General features: G+C 40.9%; 5 protein-coding genes across 5 annotated transcripts in view; 3 read left to right on the top strand and 2 right to left on the bottom strand.

The window, feature by feature from the left end:
• Positions 1–5,427, top strand: part of LOC131286685 (protein pangolin, isoforms A/H/I/S-like) — a 51,836-nt gene extending 46,409 nt beyond the window's left edge. Inside the window, exons 2-4 of the mRNA XM_058315672.1 lie at positions 3,718–3,841; positions 4,810–4,977; positions 5,058–5,427. Of these exons, the coding sequence (XP_058171655.1) occupies positions 3,718–3,841; positions 4,810–4,977; positions 5,058–5,183 (418 nt within the window). The 3' untranslated portion in view covers positions 5,184–5,427. The remainder of the gene's footprint in view (positions 1–3,717; positions 3,842–4,809; positions 4,978–5,057) is intronic.
• A 1,085-nt stretch (positions 5,428–6,512) lies between these two features.
• LOC131285972 (alanine--glyoxylate aminotransferase 2, mitochondrial) lies at positions 6,513–10,706 on the bottom strand. The gene is made up of 5 exons (XM_058314824.1): positions 10,432–10,706; positions 9,531–10,365; positions 9,343–9,456; positions 7,607–7,741; positions 6,513–6,635 (listed from the first exon to the last, which is right to left on the bottom strand). The coding sequence occupies exons 1-5, from the start codon at positions 10,704–10,706 to the stop codon at positions 6,513–6,515; spliced, it is 1,482 nt and encodes a 493-aa protein (XP_058170807.1).
• A 2,693-nt stretch (positions 10,707–13,399) lies between these two features.
• LOC131285970 (probable phenylalanine--tRNA ligase, mitochondrial) lies at positions 13,400–14,843 on the top strand. Its single transcript, XM_058314823.1, has 2 exons — positions 13,400–14,608; positions 14,676–14,843. Exons 1-2 carry the CDS (start codon positions 13,400–13,402, stop codon positions 14,841–14,843), a joined length of 1,377 nt encoding a protein of 458 aa, XP_058170806.1.
• A 630-nt stretch (positions 14,844–15,473) lies between these two features.
• Positions 15,474–18,237, top strand: LOC131289827 (mitochondrial 2-oxoglutarate/malate carrier protein). The gene is made up of 5 exons (XM_058319159.1): positions 15,474–15,604; positions 16,811–17,047; positions 17,155–17,348; positions 17,438–17,648; positions 17,710–18,237. Exons 1-5 carry the CDS (start codon positions 15,549–15,551, stop codon positions 17,939–17,941), a joined length of 930 nt encoding a protein of 309 aa, XP_058175142.1. The 5' UTR covers positions 15,474–15,548; the 3' UTR covers positions 17,942–18,237.
• Positions 18,238–18,758: 521 nt separating this feature from the next.
• Positions 18,759–20,199, bottom strand: LOC131289826 (inositol polyphosphate multikinase-like). Its single transcript, XM_058319158.1, has 3 exons — positions 19,962–20,199; positions 19,074–19,900; positions 18,759–19,004 (listed from the first exon to the last, which is right to left on the bottom strand). Exons 1-3 carry the CDS (start codon positions 20,197–20,199, stop codon positions 18,759–18,761), a joined length of 1,311 nt encoding a protein of 436 aa, XP_058175141.1.
• Between the last annotated feature and the right edge of the window lie 2,161 nt (positions 20,200–22,360).

The following is a 22,360-nucleotide window of genomic DNA, read 5'->3' as shown; positions in this document are numbered from 1 at the left end:
ATCCCAATAGAATCAAATCTTTAGAATCCCTCAAGTTGGGATTCGAATCTTTGGAATCTGTGTAGGGATCGAATCTTCGGGTCTTCCGAATCCCGATTCTGCCAACACTAGGTGTTTTGCATCGCGAGCTGACATTTCAGTCCGTCGAATGATTGTCGCGATGTAAACATGTCGTTCTGCTCGTCTGCGGTCTATTTTCATAGGAATAATTGATGTGTTGTTTTTACCCCATTCGGAATACTGTTACCTTGCGCTAAATAGCACTGATGATGCACTGGGTGTTCAGTTGCTAGCAATTATAGTGGTAATAATAGTAGTGAAACAGTGTTTGCCGATTGGAAGTGTTGATACGTTTTCATGGCGGCGTGTAGTCGTAGTGAAATTTTTCAGTAAAGCAAAACAAAATGCAATTTTTGCAGCAATTATAAAAAAACACGTAACTGCACTTAAAGTTTGTCTCCTCCAAGGTGAGCAGTGTAACTTCGTAAGTGTCAATGAAAAGTGTTTCCTAATTGTGCACGTGGAAGTCAATCCCTGTGAGGTTAATTACCGAAAAGTTGTTGCAAGATATATGTAAATTGTGTGCAGAACCATTGCCGAAGTTGCTGATTATAAGCCAGTGCGTCCTTATGTATTCTATCAATGAATTTGTTTTTCTAATGTGGTGACTGGTTGATGCAAAACATAGTTTTGTGGAAGTTTCTTTCATTCCCTTTCCTCAATTTTACGCGGTCAAGGCAAAGGCAAGAAATGATAATCATTACTTTCGCTTGGGCAGAATAATGGCAGAATCAATTTTCCATGGTAAACCCCAAATAACCTACTGTGTGCGTACATATATCAGGTCAGGAATGCACTTTTTTTTTTTGTTTACTTGGAATATTATCAAGCAGCAATGAAATTGTAAGTTTATTTGGTAATCGAATATTTGAAGTATTGTATCAACAAAACTTTAAGTTCTATGTGTAAACAAATTCAACACACTATACTAACTTTCAACAACAAAGCATGTCAAGCGTCGACTTCGAAAGTGGGATTTTCCTTTTTTTCACTGCTTAGTTCCGGGTGCAGAAAACTTTCACTCTTGCTGTTTGGCTAACATGACTGAATTATCGCTTCTTGAAGCATTAGTCGTTGATGGGTATAGATCTTTCGACAATATTAATCTGTGGTTTAAATGCAGTAATTTGTTGCTTTTTGAACTTACTTGTTCCTTTGTATAATCTATAATATTTAAAATAAAGTTTAAAATAGACTTAAATACAATTAGTTTCTCATAAACGGTGAATGGATTGAACTAACCATCAAATTTATGGGCATTTTTCTTGATTAAATGAGGTGTTGGGGATGTGTGAATAAAGAAGTAAAAAGTAACATGTTGATTGATATCATTCATTTTAAATTAACACCATCGGTGTTCACAGTGAGATCGTTGATTCCAGAAAAGCATGAATCTTCCGGACGAGGATGGAATCATATTCGATGAAAAAGCAACATTATCGGATCAGATGTCGAAGACGAGGACGACACAAGGCAATTGCAGACAGGTGCAGTGTTCTCCATCTTCACCAACATTCTTCAACACGGCCACTTTGCTGGGCTCACCCACCGACACCGAAAAAAAAACACATTCATTCGTGGTACCAACCAACTCCTGGAAACGAGAGCCTTCAGTGTCAGAAATAGCTTCAGCACCAACGACATTGGATTTTTCCAATGCGGTCTATACCGTAGTATCGCTTGAAGGAACAAGTCCAACCAAATCAAATACAAAAACGCCAAAATCCTTCCTGTTTGATTTCGATCCTGCAGGGAAGTGCTCCTTACCAGACGATTTGCCAGAGTATATCCTAGTTCCGGAAGCGCCACCTGTCAAACGACCAGTTTCTCAGGATCCAGAGGATAGGAAAGATTCAACAGCCATGCGAGATAATTTGTTCTACCGAATGCAGCGAATAGTGGTTGCACACCGCAAAACCATGCTCAACTATTTGCTACCCTTATGTCTTCTGTCGGGGCTCGTACTACTGATCTACAGCTTTCGTGAGACAGCCAAAGGAATCTTATACTGGATCGAGACACAGAATAGTTGGACGGTCTTCGTAATCTTTCTGTGTATGTTCACCATCGTCAGCTTCCCGGTGACGGTTGGCTACTTGGTGTTGATCATCGCTAGTGGTTACCTGTTCGGATTCGTTCGAGGGCTGCTGACCGTCGTGATCGGTGCGAACCTGGGTGTGCTCATCGCGCACAACACGATTAAATCGCTGCAAGTTAAACTGCCGGTGCATAAGTGAGTATCTATTTCCTTTTTAAAGACCTATAGGTAAGACCTAAACCCTTCTCACCACCATCTGTAATTGGCATCGATCGTCAATCGTTATCAATGCACGATGTGAGCTATTTAGTTATGACATACAGAAGAGTAGAGTCCGGACCCTTCCCTATACGAGAGGACTACTTGACTATCCACGTACGCAAAGGGAACAAGTAACCCCATTATCGGGCAGGCCGAGCACGGTCGTTGCGCAAAGAAAGAAGAAGTACGATAGTAGAGTAGGATCGTTAATGAAGGCTATTTGCTCAAAATAAACGCTCTCTGCAGCTGGGGTTATGATTAACATTTACAACAAAAATACGCTATTTTTTTAATTTATATTTGTTTTGATTCACGTGTTTCGATTCCAAGCACCGGTGCTGACGTTAACGTACAGTTGATTTCGCTTTCGGTTGATCCGATGTGTTTCCCCTTAGCATCTAGGGGTGGTGATAATTCCTCGTTAACTTCCTGCCTAGGGGAATTTCCGTTTTACGAGCGAGAGATTGCATCGTGTTCGTGGAAATAACAGTTTACGTACAAACTTAAATGTATCAACTGACCGTGGGACTTTCTGACATAGTAGTATTTTGTTAGTTGTAGATAATTTAGTTATTTGGATTAGTCTATAGGAACAGCGAATGTTAAAATTAATCTTATGAATGCCCACCTGGTAAACTATAGCCGTTCATCTTTATAATACTAACACTCAACAGATATGGTATGAAAAATATCCATAGGCCGGTAGTGCATTAACAATCAATTAAACGAATAAAACAATTGCCATTAATATCTATAATGATCTTTTGCGTATTCAGCTCCACAGTAAAGGGACAGTTAAAATAGATAAAATCAAGTTTATCTCAGGGTTGAGAATTGAATTCAAGTTCGTTTCTAGCACTCGATGCTCGGGTGCATGGGTATATGAAGGTTGTTGCTAGCAGCCAAATATATTGTGATATGTACTCCTACTATAGTTAATAGTTAACACAGAATGGCACAACTGATTTTTAAAACACTTAAACGTTGATAGTTTTTCTAAAATAATAGTTTTTTCATTGCCGCACAAAGAGATCTGGTTCGTTAGAGATCGTTTATAAACTGCTGCAATACTGTATTGATTAATGATGCAATTTTAAAGCGCGAAATTAATATTCTTTTTTTATGTACAGTGCCTGTTTGAAAAATAAGTGCCATAAGTAGTTTGAAAGCATACTTAGCGCTTAAAGCTGGAATAAAAGACGCGAAAGACTGCGTATAAATAGCACTGGCGCGAGTGGTGAAAGGTTGAAAAATAAGTACCGAATCACAAAGCATTCTTAGTGTTTAAAGCTGGAATAAAAAAATAAATCTTCTGTTTGTGTACATTTATAATTTTTTTGCTTTCTCTTTTTTTCTAGGCTCATCAAAAACGAAACTGGGCGTGCCATCTTACGGGTTATTTCTGGACCGAGAGCCTTCAAAATAGTGCTCTTTGCACGTTTAACGCCTATTCCATTCGGCCTGCAAAACACAATATTCGGCGTAAGTTGTCTCCCATTTTTTAAGCTTTAGAACCGTGCTGTAAGGTAAAGATGTTAACCGACGGGTAGACAGGTAAATACTTAATGTAGTTAGCCACTAAACCACTCTACACGTGGCATCTTAAGGATTGTTCAAATACAGTCGTATCGGTGTGCGTTGCGCCTATCATGCAGTATGGTGCGTAATAACTGGAGGCGCTAAAACTGTTTATTTCACGTCACAGCCACGTGCCCAGGGTATGTGTATTTCTGTTTTGAAACGAGTTTATTTCTTCTGGTTGTGTTAATGTTCGCCCATGACTGCATCATGGATATATTTTGGAAGCAAAACTCGCGAAAGACTGCGTATAAATAGCACTGGGGCGTGTGGTGAAAGGTCTGTTTTTCACGGTTCACCATGAGAACAAAAAATACCGACGGGTATCAAGAATTGCGTGGAAAGCCTGGGGTGATTTCTCTTCCTTCAGTGCCACAAATTTCAAAAATAATCTCGATGCTCCTCGAAGAAATTGAAATAATATCACTTGGTTTCCTAGCTTCTTTTTTGGGTGTGACATTTTATCTCAATATTTCAAATGTTTTCTCTCCCATACAACGCACATCTCCCAAGCAAACTGCGTCAGTCAGGCTATATTTTGGTTCGAGTACAATGCCACCTCGTAGTAAATAGCTATTTTTGCGTGGTAAGAAAATGTAGGATCGTACGTTCACCGTAACGAGAACACTTTATTTATTATTAGACACATTTTTGGTTGATCTGAATCTGTATGAAAAATATAGTTATATCGATTATTTCAAATAAAAAATCGCTTAATGTGGGTTAATGTGGAGTGAGAGTAGTTTTGTTGTTAGAAGATGTAGCAAACCTGTTCGAAACCGCTGTGTATTACTTCGGCTATTTAGGTGTGAAGTGAATGAAGGACACAGTAATGTTACATTTTAAGGCAAACTTGCTTTGGTCTCTTTCAGATAAGCTCGGTGAACACACGCAGCTATCACGCCGGTACAGTTATTGGATTGCTCCCAGCTCAAACCATCAATGTGTATCTGGGCTCCAAGCTTCGATCGATTCATGAAGTGCTAAATGATCACAACGCCGCCCTGGGTTTGGCCGGTTATGGTGTTTTCGTAGTGGAGGTAGGCAACTGTTCTGCAACCATCTTCCAGTCCACTGTGTGTGTCCATATTTAAACATCTTTTTACCATTTCCTCGTTAGGTGATCGTAGGGGCTGCGTTAATGGTGTGGGTGATTCAAAAAGCCCGACTGGAACTGTCTGCGGCTCTACTCGCAACGGCTGATGGCGATTCCGACGAGAAGATATTGATTGAAATTGAGGCGTAGTTCACATATGACACCTGGTTGTCCTACACCAGGCTGTTTGTCCAAGTTCGGCTAGTGAATTAAGTCAATCACATGTTAAACCTTGTATTGATCTAGACTGTAAAGTTATTTATTGGCTCCTCCACGAGATCGTTGTTAACATTAAAAGCCTAGAGCAGGGAAAGCTGCATGAAAGAGAACAGATGATATGAATGCGATAATTATATGAAACACAGAATCATTCGTAGGAATAAGAATAAAGCGTAGGAGCTGTAAGTAAATATATTTTTTAAAAGTAGAATAACTATACCTAACAGAGAGCCATCAAATCTCTTCACCTCCTTTAATGTTAACGTACCGAGCACGTACTCGTGAATGTCTGATTCGGCCGTCCATGAATAACATAATTCAAATCTTTTATGTATGTATATTCTTTTTTTCAATGAACTTTACACCAATAATATAAGTAATGTAACAGTAATTGGCTTGGTTGAACTTTCTGAAAGCAACGTGTTCTATCTACACGTCATCGATTATATTATTTTCAAATAAGTGTAAAACCACAACTATCCAATCCTCTCTATGAACGCTTTTTAACTAGAACAATTACTATTTATGAAAAATCTGCGTATAGACGGACTTCTTTTCGATCTTTCGATGCTGTATTAAGCCTGCGTCTGTACAATATTTTTGTGCAACTCGGCACTCTGAACTTAACGACACGTTCTGCCAAAAAAAGGAACATTTGATACATTGACATTATACTGTAACAGCAAATTTTAAGTTACTTATCTGGTACTCCCTAGTTTTGAACATGTTGTATTAAAAGCAGGGTTAAAAGGTTGTAATGCAGTTTTTGTGCAAGGCAAACAAATACTCCACCTATTATACGGTAAAATTTGGCCAAGACTTGGTACATTCTTGCTTGTAGCGTTTTGTAAAAAATGTGTATGTTTAGATGCAGTATGTCAAATAGATAAACCAAATCGAATAACCCTCGAAATGTGTGAACAAAACACGAAAACCAAACGTGGAACCGACCACTGAAATGGAAATAGAAATACCCCTAAATATTATTCAATCTCACTAGTATATCCCATAGCAACTGGGCAGTATTATCCGAAAACTGGTTAAATTATAAAGATAGATTTATTTATTTATATCCACAGTTTCATTTTAGATTATCACAAAATTCAACATGGAATGTCTTGAAACGTTGTAGTGCTAAGGAAATCTTAAACTGAATTGTCACAAAATATCCTTACATAAAAAAGTCTGGGGTGGAATATTGCAAATCACAGTCGAACACAGTTGGCATCAGTCGTTGTGTTATAAAGTTTAAAACGAATTTTAGGCACGCCGGCAGCCACGTTTGCGCTTCTTCATATGTTGCTCGCAGCAGTAATCAATGACGGCCAGAGCATAGTCAGCATCGGTTCGGTTGATGCACATGGGGGGCTTTATACGTAGCACCTGTTGTGAAAAGGAAGAAATAATCAGATTAACAAAACACACTAGAAACTAATGCTAAATGGAAGTTTGGAACTAGCAAACCCACTAAAATAATGAATTAAACTGCTAGAATGGAAGCCCAATGAAAAAAAAACAATGGACATTTTGGTTAAATGAAGCAAGCAAATACTTTATTGTTAGTGGGAAAATAAGGATTCTCTGAAGATTATGCAAACGCCTTTGACAAAAACACACGTTATTTTCTTATTCAAATAAGTGATGAAGAAATTAAACAACCATACCGTCTGCCTTATGCCATCATTGTTCTTCTGTAGCTTAATGCCTAGAATACATATCCATGCAGTAAAGATGATCGACACATCGACGTCTTACATTATCATTTACATTTCTCATTAGTTATTTATTGAAATCATTTCAAATCAGACAAAACGATTGCAACATAATACATACATATGATATGTACAAAATCGAAGGAAATACGTGTTGGCATAAAAGGTTCAGGTTGCTTGCGGAATTGCATAGCAATTTATTTGCATTTCCTTTTCATTATTATATTATCATTGCACACAGACAAACGGGAATACAGACTTATTAATTCAAGACTCTCTGTAGCATATTCTCTTTGATGCACTGGTTTCGAGTTCGAATTTTCAGGCCAATTTGGTTGCCATTTCGGAGTGTTTGGTCAGGGCAACGTCGAGAACTTGCAAGGAAAACTCGACGTCGGCTTTGGTTATGCACATCGGAGGCTTAATTCTAAGGACCTGTTGGAAAGGAGGGAACATCGGGTTTCGTATCGTTAGTGCTGTGGTGTTCATTTTGATATACAGTATGCGTACGTCAGCTTTCGAGGAAAGATGGTCATAACGCAACATCACTGTGCGTTGTTAGTTTTTAACTTTTTATTTAAAACGAAAGGTCAAATAAGTTATTCTAACTACGATACTATTAGCACACAGAAATATACTTACGTTAGCATTGAGACCACCACGTCCGAACAGTACTCCCATGTCCTTGCACATTTCCCAGATATCGACAAAATGCGGAGCACTCAGATGCTGCCGACTTTCTTTATCAGCAACCAACTCCACGCCGATCATTAAACCCTAAGATAAGGAAAAAAAAGTGGGATGATTTTAAGCGGTTCAGCCATGAACGCCCCTTTTGAACGAGAATCAATTGCTACAGTTTGTGCTAAACACTCAACATGAAAGGATTAATCATTCTACTGTTTGTAGTGTTCGTGGCTCAGCGAACGTCGTGCTCCAAAGTTTGGCTACCACGGGTAGACTTTACACTCAGTTCCAACTGGCAACCAGAAGGATTTCCTGCATCCGGACAAAGAGTTGTTTTCCCCAGCAAGTTGAACGCCATAGTAGGTTTCCCGGTGGGAGTCCTGACGTTGTCATCGCTTGTTTTACCGCAGCAGGGTGGACTATTTTTTCCGGAAGATTCATTTTCGTTAAACCTAATTTCGCGAAAACCTTCAGAAGTAAAGCAGTCTACTTTTAAAAATCCCGTCCGTAGTCCATACTATTCCAGCAGTAACTGGGCTATCTACGATGAGCAACAACAAAGAGCCATCGTAAGTCTCGCTAATGAAGCCATTCCTCACATCGAGCGTGTCCCGTGCCAATACGAAACGGCTGTGTTCGAGGCAGGCAAGAGTATGCTACAACCTGTCGATTTTCAATACCACGAATCGATCGAGGTTGGAAATATTAGACTTGGTAGTTCAGTCGAAGGACTAGAAAACTTCCAAACCTTCCTACCGACAACCCTTGGGCAGTTCCTGTTTTACAATGCAGAAGATACCCTCATTCGCCAGGGAAAATGTTCTAACGCAGAAAAGTGTCCTTGTCAGGAGGAGCAAATGATGGGCGCAATTTGTGCCAATGTTGGCTGTTCCAACCCACACTGCTTGTCGCCAATACAACCTTCCGGTCACTGCTGCCCTCTCTGTGGAAGTGTATTTCGCATAAACATTGCCAACTTTCCGGGATCATTCAACTTCCCAGCGTTTACGGACAAACTACGTCGTAAAATTGCATCTGCTGATGTGGATGATTCGGACGTGGCTTATCATGTTGGTATAGATCGCAGCAATGGAGCGAACGTGGTGCAGCTGATCATCGTCGATAAGGGGGAGTACGGCGAAAGAAGCTCCCGGTTGATGGACAGTTTGGTTCCGTTCTTCGAAAAACAATTCAGATCCGGTAAGTGCTTGGGCATGCCGTCAGTCTCATTGCAATTATTCACACTGCTTTCCATTTATTTCCGCCAGGATATCATATACTGCATGCCGGTCAACCGCATACGCCTCTCGAGGGAGGACAACTGTTGGCGTTCCTTTTACTTTCCCTGTTGGCCACCATAACGTTCTTCGGCGTTATCTATATATATCATTACGATGATCGTGTAGTTCCACGCATACGCGCAGCCATTCGTATCCGAGCCGTTTTCACCACCCCTTTCGTTTTCGCTCGGTTTGATCCACACAACGAAAATGATGGGCTTTCGGTGGACGTCAACTTTACCAGCACTGTACAATCCATTCCAGTTGAGGAAAGCGAAACCACACCTAGCGTAACGCAGCCTTCATCCTTCGACAATCCCATGTACGATGAACGGTCGAATGCAAAACTTGTGGATTCGGCTACAGAAGTATTCGATGATGTTGAGTTACTGGTTAAGTAGAGTTACATACCTTTCCTCGGACGTCTCCAATGACGTCGTGTTTGTCGCGAAGTCTCTCTAATCCCTTGAGCATGTAAGTGCCAATTTCAAGTGAGTTTTTCTGCAATCCTTCTTCGTCGATAACCTAGAGTTGAAATAAAAGGCAAACTATTAAAATGTATGTTCAAAAACGGTGCGAAGTCTATTCCTTTTACATACATCAAGGACGGCCATTCCAACGGCACTTGCCAGGGGATTTCCTCCATACGTGTTGAAGTGCAATGCTTGCGAGAGTACTTCAGCCACCTTACGTGAAGTAATGACCGCTCCCATCGGGAATCCATTTCCAATACCCTTCGCCATTGTTACTATATCTGGTACCACATCATGTCCTTCGAAGCCCCAAAAGTGCTCCCCCGTGCGACCAAATCCAGTTTGCACTTCGTCTGCAACAAACAGGCCACCATTTGCGCGAACTAGTTCCGCAGCCCGTTTAATATATCCCTGCGGGTACTGGACTGATCCTCCTACGCCTTGGATTGACTCAGCAAACATGGCAGCAACTTTTCCTCGAGGTACCGAATATTTAAAGATCTGCTCTAGTTGATCGTAATACATGACCGATGCCTTACACTTCCCATCACTCTCCAAGCAGTCGCAATTGCGTGTGGTCTGCACGGGCGAATCACGACAGTGTTGTCCTCCCCAGATCCCTGTGTACGGATCCGGGTTCATAGCATGATGGATGCCGCTATTAACGCCGGGGAGTGGATAGCGCCAGGTCGAGTGGGCCGTTAGACCCATGGTGTACGGTGAAGCACCATGATAAGCGTTGCGAAAACTAATGATATCGTTGTTACCAGTGTACAGTCGGGCCATCATCATGGCCAGATCATTTGCTTCTGAACCGGAGTTCACGAAATATACATTTTTTAAATCTCGTGGAAGCCTGGCTACTAACTTTTCCGCATACTCGTGTATCTTCGGATGCATGTAGATATTGGTTGTATGCCAGAGTGTTCTTAATTGGTCTTCTAGGGCAGCATTTACCTTCCTAAAAAGAGAATATCCGGTTTAATGGATTCGAAAAAAAAAATGCGAAGAACCTGACAAATCTTACGGATGACAGTGACCAACGGAAACGGTTACAATGCCGCCAAACATATCCAGGTAGCGTTTGCCTTCATGATCAAAAAGCCATTGCATGTTACCCTTGTGGATCAGAAGGGGTTTCTTATAATAGGAGGTCACATTCGGTGTGAGATACTGCTTTCGTAGGTTCGAGATGTGGTCGTAGGATTTCCCTTTGTACACCGGAGGCTCTAGATGCATTTTAGGCAATTCAGGCGAATCCAATGGATGCATGTTGGGCTGAGTGGTGAGCGATCGATACATCTTTTTACCGCGAACCGAAGACACTGGAGACAGGAAATTCGCAGAAATAAAATTGAAATGTAAATTATAAAAACCGAAAGCGAAACGAAGCGTTTATGATGACTGTTGATTGCCTAATGCTAGGCGCAGCTTGCAGGATTATCGCATTGATCACACAGTTTCATAATTCTGGTTCAGCTGACATAGCAAACCCGACACATTAAAGGTTATCAAATTTGATAGACGGTATAATACAGCAATCTGGAGTGTAGAATCTCGTTGTTTGATTTCCAGCGATACGATGAACGATGAGCAATGTGTAAAATACGTTTTTTTAAACCATTACTTCTTCTATTCAATTACAAAATTTCAACGATCTGATCCACTGTTTCCTCATATTTTAAATGACAAATTGAATACAAAGGTCATTCTTTTAACCCAATGGTGGCAGTAGTCACTGCCTCTCAATTGAGGCAATGAAAGTAAATAAAAATATCGTTGCTGTACGCATGGCGCTTACGTACTCATGCACGAAGTAACGTCTTTGTTGCATCACACTCTGGAATGTAATTTAAACGATCGGGAAGACCGTTCCCTTATTCATTGATGCGTGCTCCTGTACTCGTGCAACTGGACTTTAATCTCGTTTGTTTGAAACTATTCTACTCTCAGTTCATGGAGTTAATTAATACGACACATAGGGTGGCTTCCTTCATTCAATTTGATACTGTTAAATAATCAGCTTTGTGAATCGCGATCCTTTTCCAAAAATGTGTATATGGCGGATACCTATTGTCATTCGAATGTCAAGGTCAAGTTTATTTACATTTTTATTTGCGCATCAGAACCAGGAATATATTTTTTACCAACAACGGAATCAAGGGCCATCGCGGGTGTGTTGGTGCCTTGTGGTGCGCGGGGGTCAAACCGGTTAGGCTACGGAGAGGTAAATTTTTTGTCTAACCGATAATAGTTTTGTTGTAGCTCAGTTACAAGCGCGGGTCCCCACATGGTCCGAAATAAGACCTTTTGCTACCGGCGACAAACCAGATTGGAACACATAACGGACCGTTAGGATGATAGCGTAGAAGCTAAAAATAGCACAGACCCAATCATAGCTTGTGCGACCTGGCGTGCGATTATTGTCTTGATGAATCTTGCCTCAGTATGCGACAATTTATGCCTCATTCGCATAAGTTAACCGAACAAAGGCAAAGCACGGCAATGACCATTGCCAAAACCTGAACTTTTTTTGTTCTCAACACAATTTCCACTTCCTTTCTCTGCTGGCAAGATGGAGTATTATTTGTATCAACCGAGGTCATTGTGTTTCTTCCATTCCTGATGTCTTATCTTCTGCTGTTAGTCCATTCTCGTTTACTCTCGGGCATCAGGAATCATTCGGTTATTTCTTTGCGTCTTACAAATCGCACATTTATATTTTCTTGAGGACGTTTGACCTCGAGCCCCGTGCTGGTGGACTAACTCTACATAAGCGCATCGCAAGATATACATACTTGCAAAAGCGCACGTACGCTCCCACAGTGCATTTTAGTTGCACATTCTCTGTGATCATCAATGCTTCTACATATTACTTCATTTTTTATGCTTCCCATACACATGTTCAAACCGTGAGAAGCACGTGTTTGAACCGTTTTCTTATTTGTGTTATTGTGTGCCATTTCAATATTCCACTATTGTTAGTATATTATGTATTTCAATCATGTTGTTTAAAACACACTACATTGGAAGCTTAACTGTTACTCGCTATCACTGACCCAATATGGTACGTATGTTGATAAGCAGCATCTTTGTTGTACTGTATACAACGGTCGATGAGGCAGTAACAATATTTTATCCGGTCTGTCTAGTTTCAGACACAATTACTGAAAACCCGCTTTTCTTGCTCACAAACCGTACACTTTTTATTCACAAGGGATCCGGTTATGACCGGTTTCTGTAGTTGATTCCTCTGTGGAATATAAGGTTTGATTCTTAACTTTCTTTTTCCTGTGATACGTGTGACGCGATGGGAGTCAATTCAATACGCACAACCGTTTGCGCAGCGCGAACTCTTTTGTGCCCGGCAGTCGACCGAAGACTGGCGCGGACGGTATAGCTTCGAAACAATTTAATTGCGACGATCTGTATAGAAGAGCGAATCCCTACTAAAACAGTCATCGCTTGTGGTCGTTACAGCTGTTTTTCCGAGTAGCTGTATCACAATTACATGAAATGAAAACAATCAATCAAGTTTAACGATGCAGGAAAACGAAGAGCACCCTAGGGAAGAGAATGCACAAATTGTGGCTATTGAATGCCTATATGTTGTTGTTCGAAGCATGTGAAGCAATTATGTTGCTTAAAAAAAAACCTCATAATAAAAGATAATGATTGAACACAAGGGATTGAAGCGTGTGCTATAATTTTCATTAAATAATTATTTGTTGGCCAAGGAAGCCGATTATTAACCATTCCCGGCCATGCGTTTGCTATTTCAACGGCAACAGTTTCAAACCTTGCAATTTTTATGAACTACCTGATTCCGTTGTCAGGAGCGGGATACAGAAACTAGGTTCAAGAAAGAGAGCTCAACACGAGTTTGTTGACATATGTCAGGTATGTTAATGTGAAAACATTTTTATTAAAAACATTACTACCCAAGGTATTATGAAATACTGATCGAAAGTGTTTACGTTATACTATTCTTGCAAATGTTGTTCTTCAGTTTGAGGCAATTATGCCGACTGCGGCAATCCCTATCGGTGTCTCAATCGAGCAATACATTGTATCAGCGCTACTATGGCAGTCAAGCTAAAATCAACAAAGATACGATCGATTTGTACCGTCAGCAGTACACACGAGATTCGTGGACAAACCTTACGCCGAAAGTGCTTTCACATCTGGACAGAAACTTACATCTGCAGCGCAATCATCCACTGTCGATTGTGCGTGAGAAAATAGTAAAATACTTCTACGGAGCATACATAAGCCCTCGAGGAAATCCTTTATTCAGTGTGTACGACAACTTGAGTGCAGTGGTTTCCATAGAGCAAAACTTTGACCAGCTGCTTATACCCCAGAACCATCCGAGTCGAGCGAAAAGTGATTGCTACTATGTTAACAAAGATTATATGCTACGAGCGCACACAACGGCCCACCAGGTTGAGCTAATTCAGGCCGGTTTGGACAACTTCCTTGTGGTCGGAGACGTGTACCGGCGTGATGAAATCGATTCAACGCACTACCCTGTTTTTCATCAGCTAGATGCTGTTCGCATCGTGCACCAGGACAAGCTTTTTGAACGTAATCCGGAGCTAAAAGTTCTCGAAACACACTTCAAAACACACTTGTCCAATGGGAACCCCGCCACCGGAACAACTAGCCCACTAGCCGATTGTATCGATCAGCACAAACAGCCTTGTCACACGCTAGAGGCCGTTAAATTGTGTGAACATGAGATGAAGAAAATCCTCGTTGGTTTGGTACAGTCACTGTTTGGGGTTGGCATCAAGTATCGCTGGGTTGATGCCTATTTCCCATTCACACAGCCATCGTGGGAGCTAGAAATTTTTTTCAACGGCACGTGGCTTGAAATCCTAGGTGGCGGCATTACGCGCAATGAAATCCTTGAAAGGGCGGGAGTTCAAAATTCAATTGCCTACGCTTTTGGTGTGGGATTGGAACGTTTGGCTATGATACTATTTGAAATACCAGATATAAGATTGTTTTGGAGTAGCGATAGTGGGTTCTTAAACCAGTTTCGCGACGATCGAATCGTAAAGTACAAACCCATATCGCAATTCCCACAGTGTTCCAATGATTTGTCTTTCTGGCTTCCTGAGGCTATGTCGGCTGATCAATTCTCCGTGAATGATTTCTATGATATTGTTCGGAATGTCGGTGGCGATATGGTTGAACAGGTGAGATTAACAAATGGTTCGACGATGGTTTCGTGCGGTTTCACAAATTAACTGTATCTCTTTTTAGGTGACACTTATCGACCGCTTTACACACCCTAAAACAGGCAAATGTAGCCTCTGCTTTCGTATCGTCTACCGACACATGGAACGCACCCTGACACAGTCGGAAGTGAATTTAGTGCATGCCAAGATTGGTACTGAATTGGTTGAATCATACAATGTTAGCATACGATAAGAAGAACTAAAGCTATTAGTATTAACCGTTGGAACTTAAGCTTTATCATGTGTGTTGAACTGTTTGAAAGTATTGAGAAGTGCTTCGTTGAAACGTTCGTGAAATAATTTGATTTCAAAATCAGAAATTATTACTGTACCATTTTCTAAAATTACTTTGGGAAACGGTTGATTTAATTTAATTGCATCTAGACTGTCAAAAGTGAGCTGTCATCGAGAGAGTAAGCAAGATACCGTACGCGACAAAAAGAGACCAGCGTTGCTTGACAGCTAGCCGGATCCAAGCAAAAATGTAGTCGTTGAACTTGGGGATTCTTCAGTCCAATTTCGTCCATCGTGAAGTACATGTATTCGTACGCTCGTGATAAATAGTTTCGGTTTCCCATGCCCACCTGTGAATAAGACATCGAATATCTTTCCCCTTTCCTTTCGTTCCCGTCATTTTCAATCTGGCAGACTTTTCGTGTGTGCCTTGAAGAAAAGCAACGAATAGTAGCATTCATATCTTATTCCACGAAATCCCCACCTGCTTCGATTGATACGAAAAGCGTAGATTTAAAGTCTACCTTTCACTGCACAGCGAAACGTCCTCCAGCATACATTTCAGTAAGTGTACCTTGGGCCGGTCTAAAAAAGGTCACAAACTAGCCAAAGGGAACCGATAGACCTAACATAAGGCGATAATACAAACGATCCATCAAGTAAAATGACTGGCAAAAAACGACCAGTTTATGTGCAATATGTACTCGGCGGTCTATCTGGGTAAGTTGTAAATTTAACCAATCATTTTTTAGGAATCATGCATCCATGCATAGTCATCAAAACGAAGGATAGAAACTCTTAGATAATAGTTTAAAATTGGTACTAGCACCCGTGACAATGGGACGGTGCTGAGCTGGTCAAGGGTATGTTGTGGCTACAATTGCGTCAGTAGAAGCTGCTACTTACGCAGATGACGCATAACAGCATCCTTCTTCCCATTCCCAAATTTTAACGGAATCCCACGCCACGGGACAGATGGGCCGTTTAAATATAGACCTTGGGGTAGAATGACCTTCTAAATGATTGGCTACGTAGTTAACTAAAGCCGGCGGTGGAAGGGAAAGTTGGTATGTTCCGTATTGCCAACGCTGACACTAGAAATGATTAACGTATGATCACATCGATCAACATCAACACTGGTTTACTGAAGAAAGGGTCTATGGCTCTTCCTTCAAGGTCATGTTACGATCGTATGATCAGCTGATGCCTTTTTATCCCGAAGTAGTAGGGTTGGTTGGATGAAAACACATTTCGACCACTTAAACCAGTGGCATTCAGTTCGGATCCCAGAATAAATCATGGTCAAAGGTTGCACAAATCTTATCAGTTGTCCGGCTTAAAAAAGCGATTTTATTGGAAAGCGCGAAAACGAAGCGATATTGATGCATTTGTACCACCAGTCGTTTCTAGATAGTGATTTAATGTTTTTAATTTGCCATGTGCGTGGCATAATTCTAGCGGGACTACCGTCGATACATCATCGTGTTATGCTCTTCATCTATCGTTCATACTTGCGTAATCGTTTTTTAGCCCTGGATTGAGTACTGCTTGACAACGCACGGAGTCATCTACTCAACGAGGCACGGTAAACACGTTTGTTAGCACTGTGCAGTAGATCAACAGTGAATACTATTGGCATTCAATATTACAACCGACGAGCTCGTTATCAACGTGTTAATTGGTCGTTATTTTTTTAAAAGCATACAAAGCATGCCGAATGTAAAACTCGATGTTTGTACAAATAAGAATATTGGAATATATGTTCGTCAGGCAGAAAGGCACTTAGCTACGCAAAAGATTCTTTACCATATTTTACTCATCTTGAAAAATAACGTATCTACGGCCTTGTGATCTAGATCGTCATAAACAAACTATTAGTAAACATACGCACTGCTTTACGATGCTTTTGTTTTGCATTTATTTCAGAATTGGAGCAACATGTGTGGTTCAGCCGCTGGATTTAGTGAAAACCCGAATGCAAATTTCTGGCATGGGTGGAGCCGCGAAGGAGTACAACAATACATTTGATGCAATTGGCAAAATCATCCGTCGCGAGGGTCTTCTGGCCATGTACAAGGGCTTAAGTGCGGCAATAATGCGACAGGCCACCTACACAACGACTCGTCTCGGTGTGTACACGTCGCTTAATGACACCTACAAACAGTGAGCCTATTGATATTCAACATAGAAGAAGTAATTCTTCTTCTAGTGGATTGTTAAGTTTGTCAATAACTTATAACATTACCCTTTTCGTGATTACGCTGTTTTAGAAAAACAAATAAAGCACCCAACCTATTGATATCGATGGCAATGGGCATGACGGCAGGGGCGGTCGGATCGTTCGTCGGAAATCCCAGTGAACTGATTTTGATCCGTATGACTGCCGATGGAAGACTTCCGGTTGCGGAAAGGCGTAACTATACGGGTTTTTTTAACGCACTTTTCCGCATCGCACGGGAAGAAGGTACAATTCTTTGCATTGGTCCAGTAATCTTCTCGCTCGGGGTTACCAACACAATACCATTAATCAATGTTATTTTTTTCAACTTTCAGGAGTTGTGTCTCTTTGGCGTGGATGTGTTCCAACAATGGGCCGCGCCATGGTAGTTAATGCCGCACAGCTTGCTTCGTACTCACAGGCCAAGGCATACTTGGTCAGCTCTGAGCTGATGAAGGAAGGCATTGGACTTCACTTCACGGCTAGTATGTTTTCGGGTTTAATCACCACCGCTGCTTCACTACCAGTTGATATTGCGAAAACAAGGTAACAATCAATCAGCTGGATTGTGCATGAGTAATTTCAAAAATTCTTCTTTTTTTTCCAGAATACAAAACATGAAGGTTGCTCCTGGTGGGCAGCCGCCGTACAAGAGTACCATCGATGTGATCGTCAAAGTAGTCCGTCACGAGGGTCTATTTGCTCTTTGGAAGGGTTTTACTGCCTACTACGGCCGACTCGGACCGCACACGGTTCTTACGTTTATCATCCTTGAACAACTGAACGGGTTGTATAATAAGCACATTATGGGTATCGAGGGTTCCAAATCGGGTCTCTAGAATTCGCTGCCAGATCGATCGGTCCGTCGATTATTGGTTTATTAGCGGGATTCTTCCGCAGAAGCATTTCTTTCGATGGCAATTCAAACCTTTTTTTTGTTGTTTTTTTCGTCACTAATTCGTCGTACATAATAGTAAAAATATCATAATTCGATGAAGCACTTGTTGCAAATGAAAAATATCGCGTGAAACGCATGTATATCTGAATCAGTAAAAAAGTAATGAACTATTTCCAAACTTCTGTTCCTAACTGGCGGGTGACCTTCATATAATTGCACCTGTTGTTTTAGCGACATTCTTTAGACGATTTATTTGCACTTTATTCACGGTTCCGGCAAGGGTGCACTCTGTCAACAGTCCGTGTCCGTCCATTGACATTGGCATCCTGCCAAGAATGATATGAACCATATGCGCATTACTAAAAAGATGTAGTGACTCTTACTAGTGCATAGTGCAATTTTGGCCACATGCCAACATTGGTTTGCGTTTGATGCGTAAACTTGAATGGAAGCGATTCAACATTGGTTTGTTTTTTTTTTCAACTCGTGTTGCCTTTAGATCAGTGGAGCAGGAAAGCGGGAAAAGTAGCCAATGCTCGTCACAATATATGCGGGATTACGATGAAAGAATGAAGAAGTAAATCAAAGGCACTCCCGATCCTGTTTTCAGGAATAAAGAAACCCCGTTCCCAATAACACGTGGGGTAGGCTTACGTATATTAGATGTAAACATGTATATTTTTCTATAGAGCCTAGAAACGAATAGTAACAAAATAATAAAGCAAAAGATCGCACAGCGTGTAGATAGAGTGACCTCTTTAAGAAACACTCTGTAAAAGAGAATTTTGAGTCTCACAATCTTTAAGAAAACCCTCGAACAGCTTCACTATATTATCGATGCCCTCCAGGTAGTTCCGATCGATAGTGGGCTTTTCTTCAGTACCCTGCACAGGGAATGTGTGCGCAAAGTCGATCATCCGTGCTTTGGCCCAAACCTTTTCCTCGTACGATCCGACGAGATTGTCCAGCATGAAGGTATAGTTTTCCTTCATTGTTTTGATTTCCTGTTGAAAAGGCAATGAGAAGAGATTTATTCTTATCCTAAACATAATCTACAGATTGAGATCTCCTACTTGCTCGTAGTTGTGATTGACGGAATGACTGCGTTGGATCTTAAAATAGTGCTGCAATGGTTCCACGTCTCCAAGCTCGTTGATAGAAGTGGTGTAGAAGGTCGGAGTCGTTGGTGTGGTACTTTTGCTACTGGATCGCGAAGGAGTTGCAGCTGGGCTAATAGGAGACATTGTGGGGGTTCGTGGTGATTTTTTAGAAGCGTGTTGAAGTACTGGTTTCAATCGACGTGCATCGTAAACGAGTAGTACCGAGCTGGCGTACAGTCGAACGGATGTTTGCGTACGGGCCCACTTCTGTATGTTCCACAAATCGGTGAGAAACTGTATTAACAGCTGGCGACAAAATCCAACGTCGGCGTTGAGAAACTTGCGCATTGCATCACGCACCGTTACCTCGTTCAACTTCTTGCCGTACTCTTTGCCATAGCGCTGTAGGCGCCCATTCTGCAGGGAATAAAACTGAAATCCGGGTATGCAGAATCCGTACGCTTCCCTTGTTTCGATATACTTGGACATTTCGTATCGACGCTTCTCCTCCGTTGCCATTGGATCCCAGGAACGACGTCCAATTTTGATATCCATAATGCACGGTTCCAGCATGCCCTGGGTGAGGTCCTCCAGCTTCAAAAAATCGATTAGCTCACCGTTGACCACTAACTTTTGGTTACCCCTGTATTCTGGTGTTATTTCACGCAGTAACAACAGTTCCTTCGACACTTCGCCCGATGAACCATTTATCTGTTCGTAGAACTTTATTTCACGCGTACCCGCTAGTAGTTTTGCAGCTGGCTTCATGACAGCACCATCGTCCACGCTTTTCAACAATCCTGCAACAGAGCATTCTTCCAGTTATTTTGCGATTACAATGTGAATCCATACTGCACTTACCCAAGGAATCTGTTCCTTTATGGAATGCGTGCCCTGCTACTTGACAATGCAATGGTTGAAATCCGTCTGGCAGGAGAGGACAGTCAGATGTGCTTTGGATGCCATACCCTAAGGAAATTTTCCTTCCCGGGCTAGAACCTCCTGAAGATAAGGAACCGATGCCCACCACGGCCAACGTTGTTGGCCGGCTAGTAGACGTTTTGCGCTTCTGGTATGGTGGCAGCTTCAGTTGACTCATTTTCGTTTTTTCGTGCAGCTATCCGATTCACAAGGTGGACACATCCGAACTAAACAGACCCCGTACGATTATTATCATTCCGAAAGTGAAGGTAAAGTTTATCGTTCCAGCAGGAATTAACCAAGTTAGGGGAAGGTTTCGATTTATCTTTTCTACGGGCGATGCTGGGCAACGGTATAAAGTCGCAAATGATAGCAAATGGAAAGGAAGTTGGATTTGTCATAAGATTAAATTCTTCCACGTGAGTGCATAAATTGTATAGATAAAAACATTGATAACAAGTTTACAAATTTTGCATTGATATTCTGTATAGATACTTTGTGTCTGTGTGTATATGCTTGATTTGTATATTTTATTCATAACTAGCTGATTAACCCGATTTCATCCGGGTGGAAAAAAAACAGGCTAAAGAGTGTTTTCAATCAGTATTTTGAGTTTTAAACTCTTGAATGTTTGGAATTAGTAAAAAATGCTAGAGTTGCTTAAGTTCATTTCATCAACTTCAAATTATTTTTGCGCACAATTGACATTTATTATTTAACTGAGATTCTCACAAAAAGCTTCCATTTAAAGTAAACAAATTGATGCAAGTATGAGAAAAACTGTGCTTGAATCTTAGTTAGATCAAGACAAACAGTTTTAGTTTATAGTAAGTAGTATGTGTACCAAGTTTTGTAAATATCTGTTCCATAATTGTTTAGTAATATTTCTTTATCATCATTTTTAAGGGGTAGGTGTTCGGAAGGTGGATGATGAAATCAACATACGACGTTCGAAAGAATAAAAATTTAGCTTTATTCCAGCCAAGTTGGGTGCAGATACACTTGGTAGATTTTGCTTAATGCTGTTGCATACATGTGATAAGAATTAACGCTTTTCGTTTTGAGCATTGCTATTGTTTTGCTGAAGGGGGTAGATAGAGGGTAGAGGGAATCTGGGCTTAGATTGAACATTAAGCGTGAGTCAATTCGATTTGGAGACCACAAATAATGTGAAATTGATACCCATATTGCATTTTTACCATTTTTTTTATAATGCTGTTGCTATTGTTTTGCTGAAGAGGGTAGATAGAGGGTAGAGGGAATCTGGGCTTAGATTGAACATTAAGCGTGAGACAATTCGTTTTAGAGACCACAAATAATGTGAAATTGATACCCATATTGCATTTTTACCATTTTTTTAGGTAGGGGATAGTGTGAGAGCCCCCTTTCTCCTTCCTCTAGATAAATGAAATTTTAACCCATGCTATGTCCCTATGTAAGCAGTATGCGTACAATTTTTTGTGAAAATCTGTTAACCGTTGAGCTTTAATTGCTTTTCATTAATTTTAGAGGGTAGGTGTTCGGGAGGGGTAGGGAGGTATGGGGATATCAACAAACGAGGAACAAATGAGTCGTCCTTGGAATATTAGCTACCATCCAGGCAAGTTTGGTGCAAATCGGTCCAGTAGATTTTGCGTAATGCTGTTGCATACATGTGATAAGAATTAACGCTTTTCGTTTTGAGCATTACTATTGTTTTACTGAAGAGGAGGAAGGTAGAGGGAGTCTGGGCTAAGATTGAACATTAAGAGTAAGGCCGTTCGATTTAGAGAACACAAATACTGCGAAATTGATACCCATATTGCTTTTTTACCATTTATGGGGCAGGAGGTAGTGCGAAAGCCCCCCTTTCCCCTTCCCTTAGATGATATTTTAACCCAAGCTTTAATTATAGTATACCTGTAGTACCTGTAGTCAATGAAACCATGTTAATATACATTTTGCATTCATTATCCGACTGTGCTTCCATCTTAGTGCAACCATTTCAAATTAATCCATTGAAGCAAGTATGAGGAAAACTGTGTCTATACTTCAGTTGGACCAGGACAATAGATAATCGACATCCGGCTGTATAAACAAATGATAAGCCAATCTATGAATTAATTATGGAAGTTGCAGAATTTATGTATCGCGTTTTTAAGCACGGTTAAAAGATTAATTAATCTCTGTTGCTTGATCGCTTATAATCCTTCGTGAATGTTTTCGATAGAGGCAAAGAAAGGTGATCACATCTGCAAAATTAGGGTTCAAAAACAAAATTTACTACCCTTAAATCTAGCTTCTTGCACAAAAAACCAAAACAGTTTTTGAGAGATACAATTGTATGTATGTCATCAAAA

Source organism: Anopheles ziemanni, chromosome 3, assembly GCF_943734765.1.
Source record: "Anopheles ziemanni chromosome 3, idAnoZiCoDA_A2_x.2, whole genome shotgun sequence".
In the NCBI taxonomy this organism is placed as follows: domain Eukaryota; kingdom Metazoa; phylum Arthropoda; class Insecta; order Diptera; family Culicidae; genus Anopheles; species Anopheles ziemanni.
The sequence above is the reverse complement of the archived record's forward strand: the minus strand, read 5'-3'. Positions and strand labels throughout refer to the sequence as shown.

Excerpts from the sequence above, each read along its gene's own strand:
- LOC131285972 (XM_058314824.1), bottom strand. The coding sequence starts at position 10,706 with ATGTATCGATCGCTCACCACTCAGCCCAACATGCATCCATTGGATTCG. Across the intron at positions 10,366-10,431 it reads TCCGTTGGTCACTGTCATCC|GAAGGTAAATGCTGCCCTAG; the intron begins GTAAGATTTGTC and ends TTCTCTTTTTAG. Across the intron at positions 7,742-9,342 it reads TTGGAGACGTCCGAGGAAAG|GGTTTAATGATCGGCGTGGA; the intron begins GTATGTAACTCT and ends TCCTTATCTTAG.
- LOC131285970 (XM_058314823.1), top strand. The coding sequence starts at position 13,400 with ATGTTGTTCTTCAGTTTGAGGCAATTATGCCGACTGCGGCAATCCCTA. Across the intron at positions 14,609-14,675 it reads GTGGCGATATGGTTGAACAG|GTGACACTTATCGACCGCTT; the intron begins GTGAGATTAACA and ends ATCTCTTTTTAG.
- LOC131289827 (XM_058319159.1), top strand. The coding sequence starts at position 15,549 with ATGACTGGCAAAAAACGACCAGTTTATGTGCAATATGTACTCGGCGGT. Across the intron at positions 17,048-17,154 it reads CTTAATGACACCTACAAACA|AAAAACAAATAAAGCACCCA; the intron begins GTGAGCCTATTG and ends ACGCTGTTTTAG. Across the intron at positions 17,649-17,709 it reads GTTGATATTGCGAAAACAAG|AATACAAAACATGAAGGTTG; the intron begins GTAACAATCAAT and ends TTTTTTTTCCAG.
- LOC131289826 (XM_058319158.1), bottom strand. The coding sequence starts at position 20,199 with ATGAGTCAACTGAAGCTGCCACCATACCAGAAGCGCAAAACGTCTACT. Across the intron at positions 19,901-19,961 it reads TAAAGGAACAGATTCCTTGG|GATTGTTGAAAAGCGTGGAC; the intron begins GTAAGTGCAGTA and ends GCTCTGTTGCAG. Across the intron at positions 19,005-19,073 it reads TCAATCACAACTACGAGCAA|GAAATCAAAACAATGAAGGA; the intron begins GTAGGAGATCTC and ends CCTTTTCAACAG.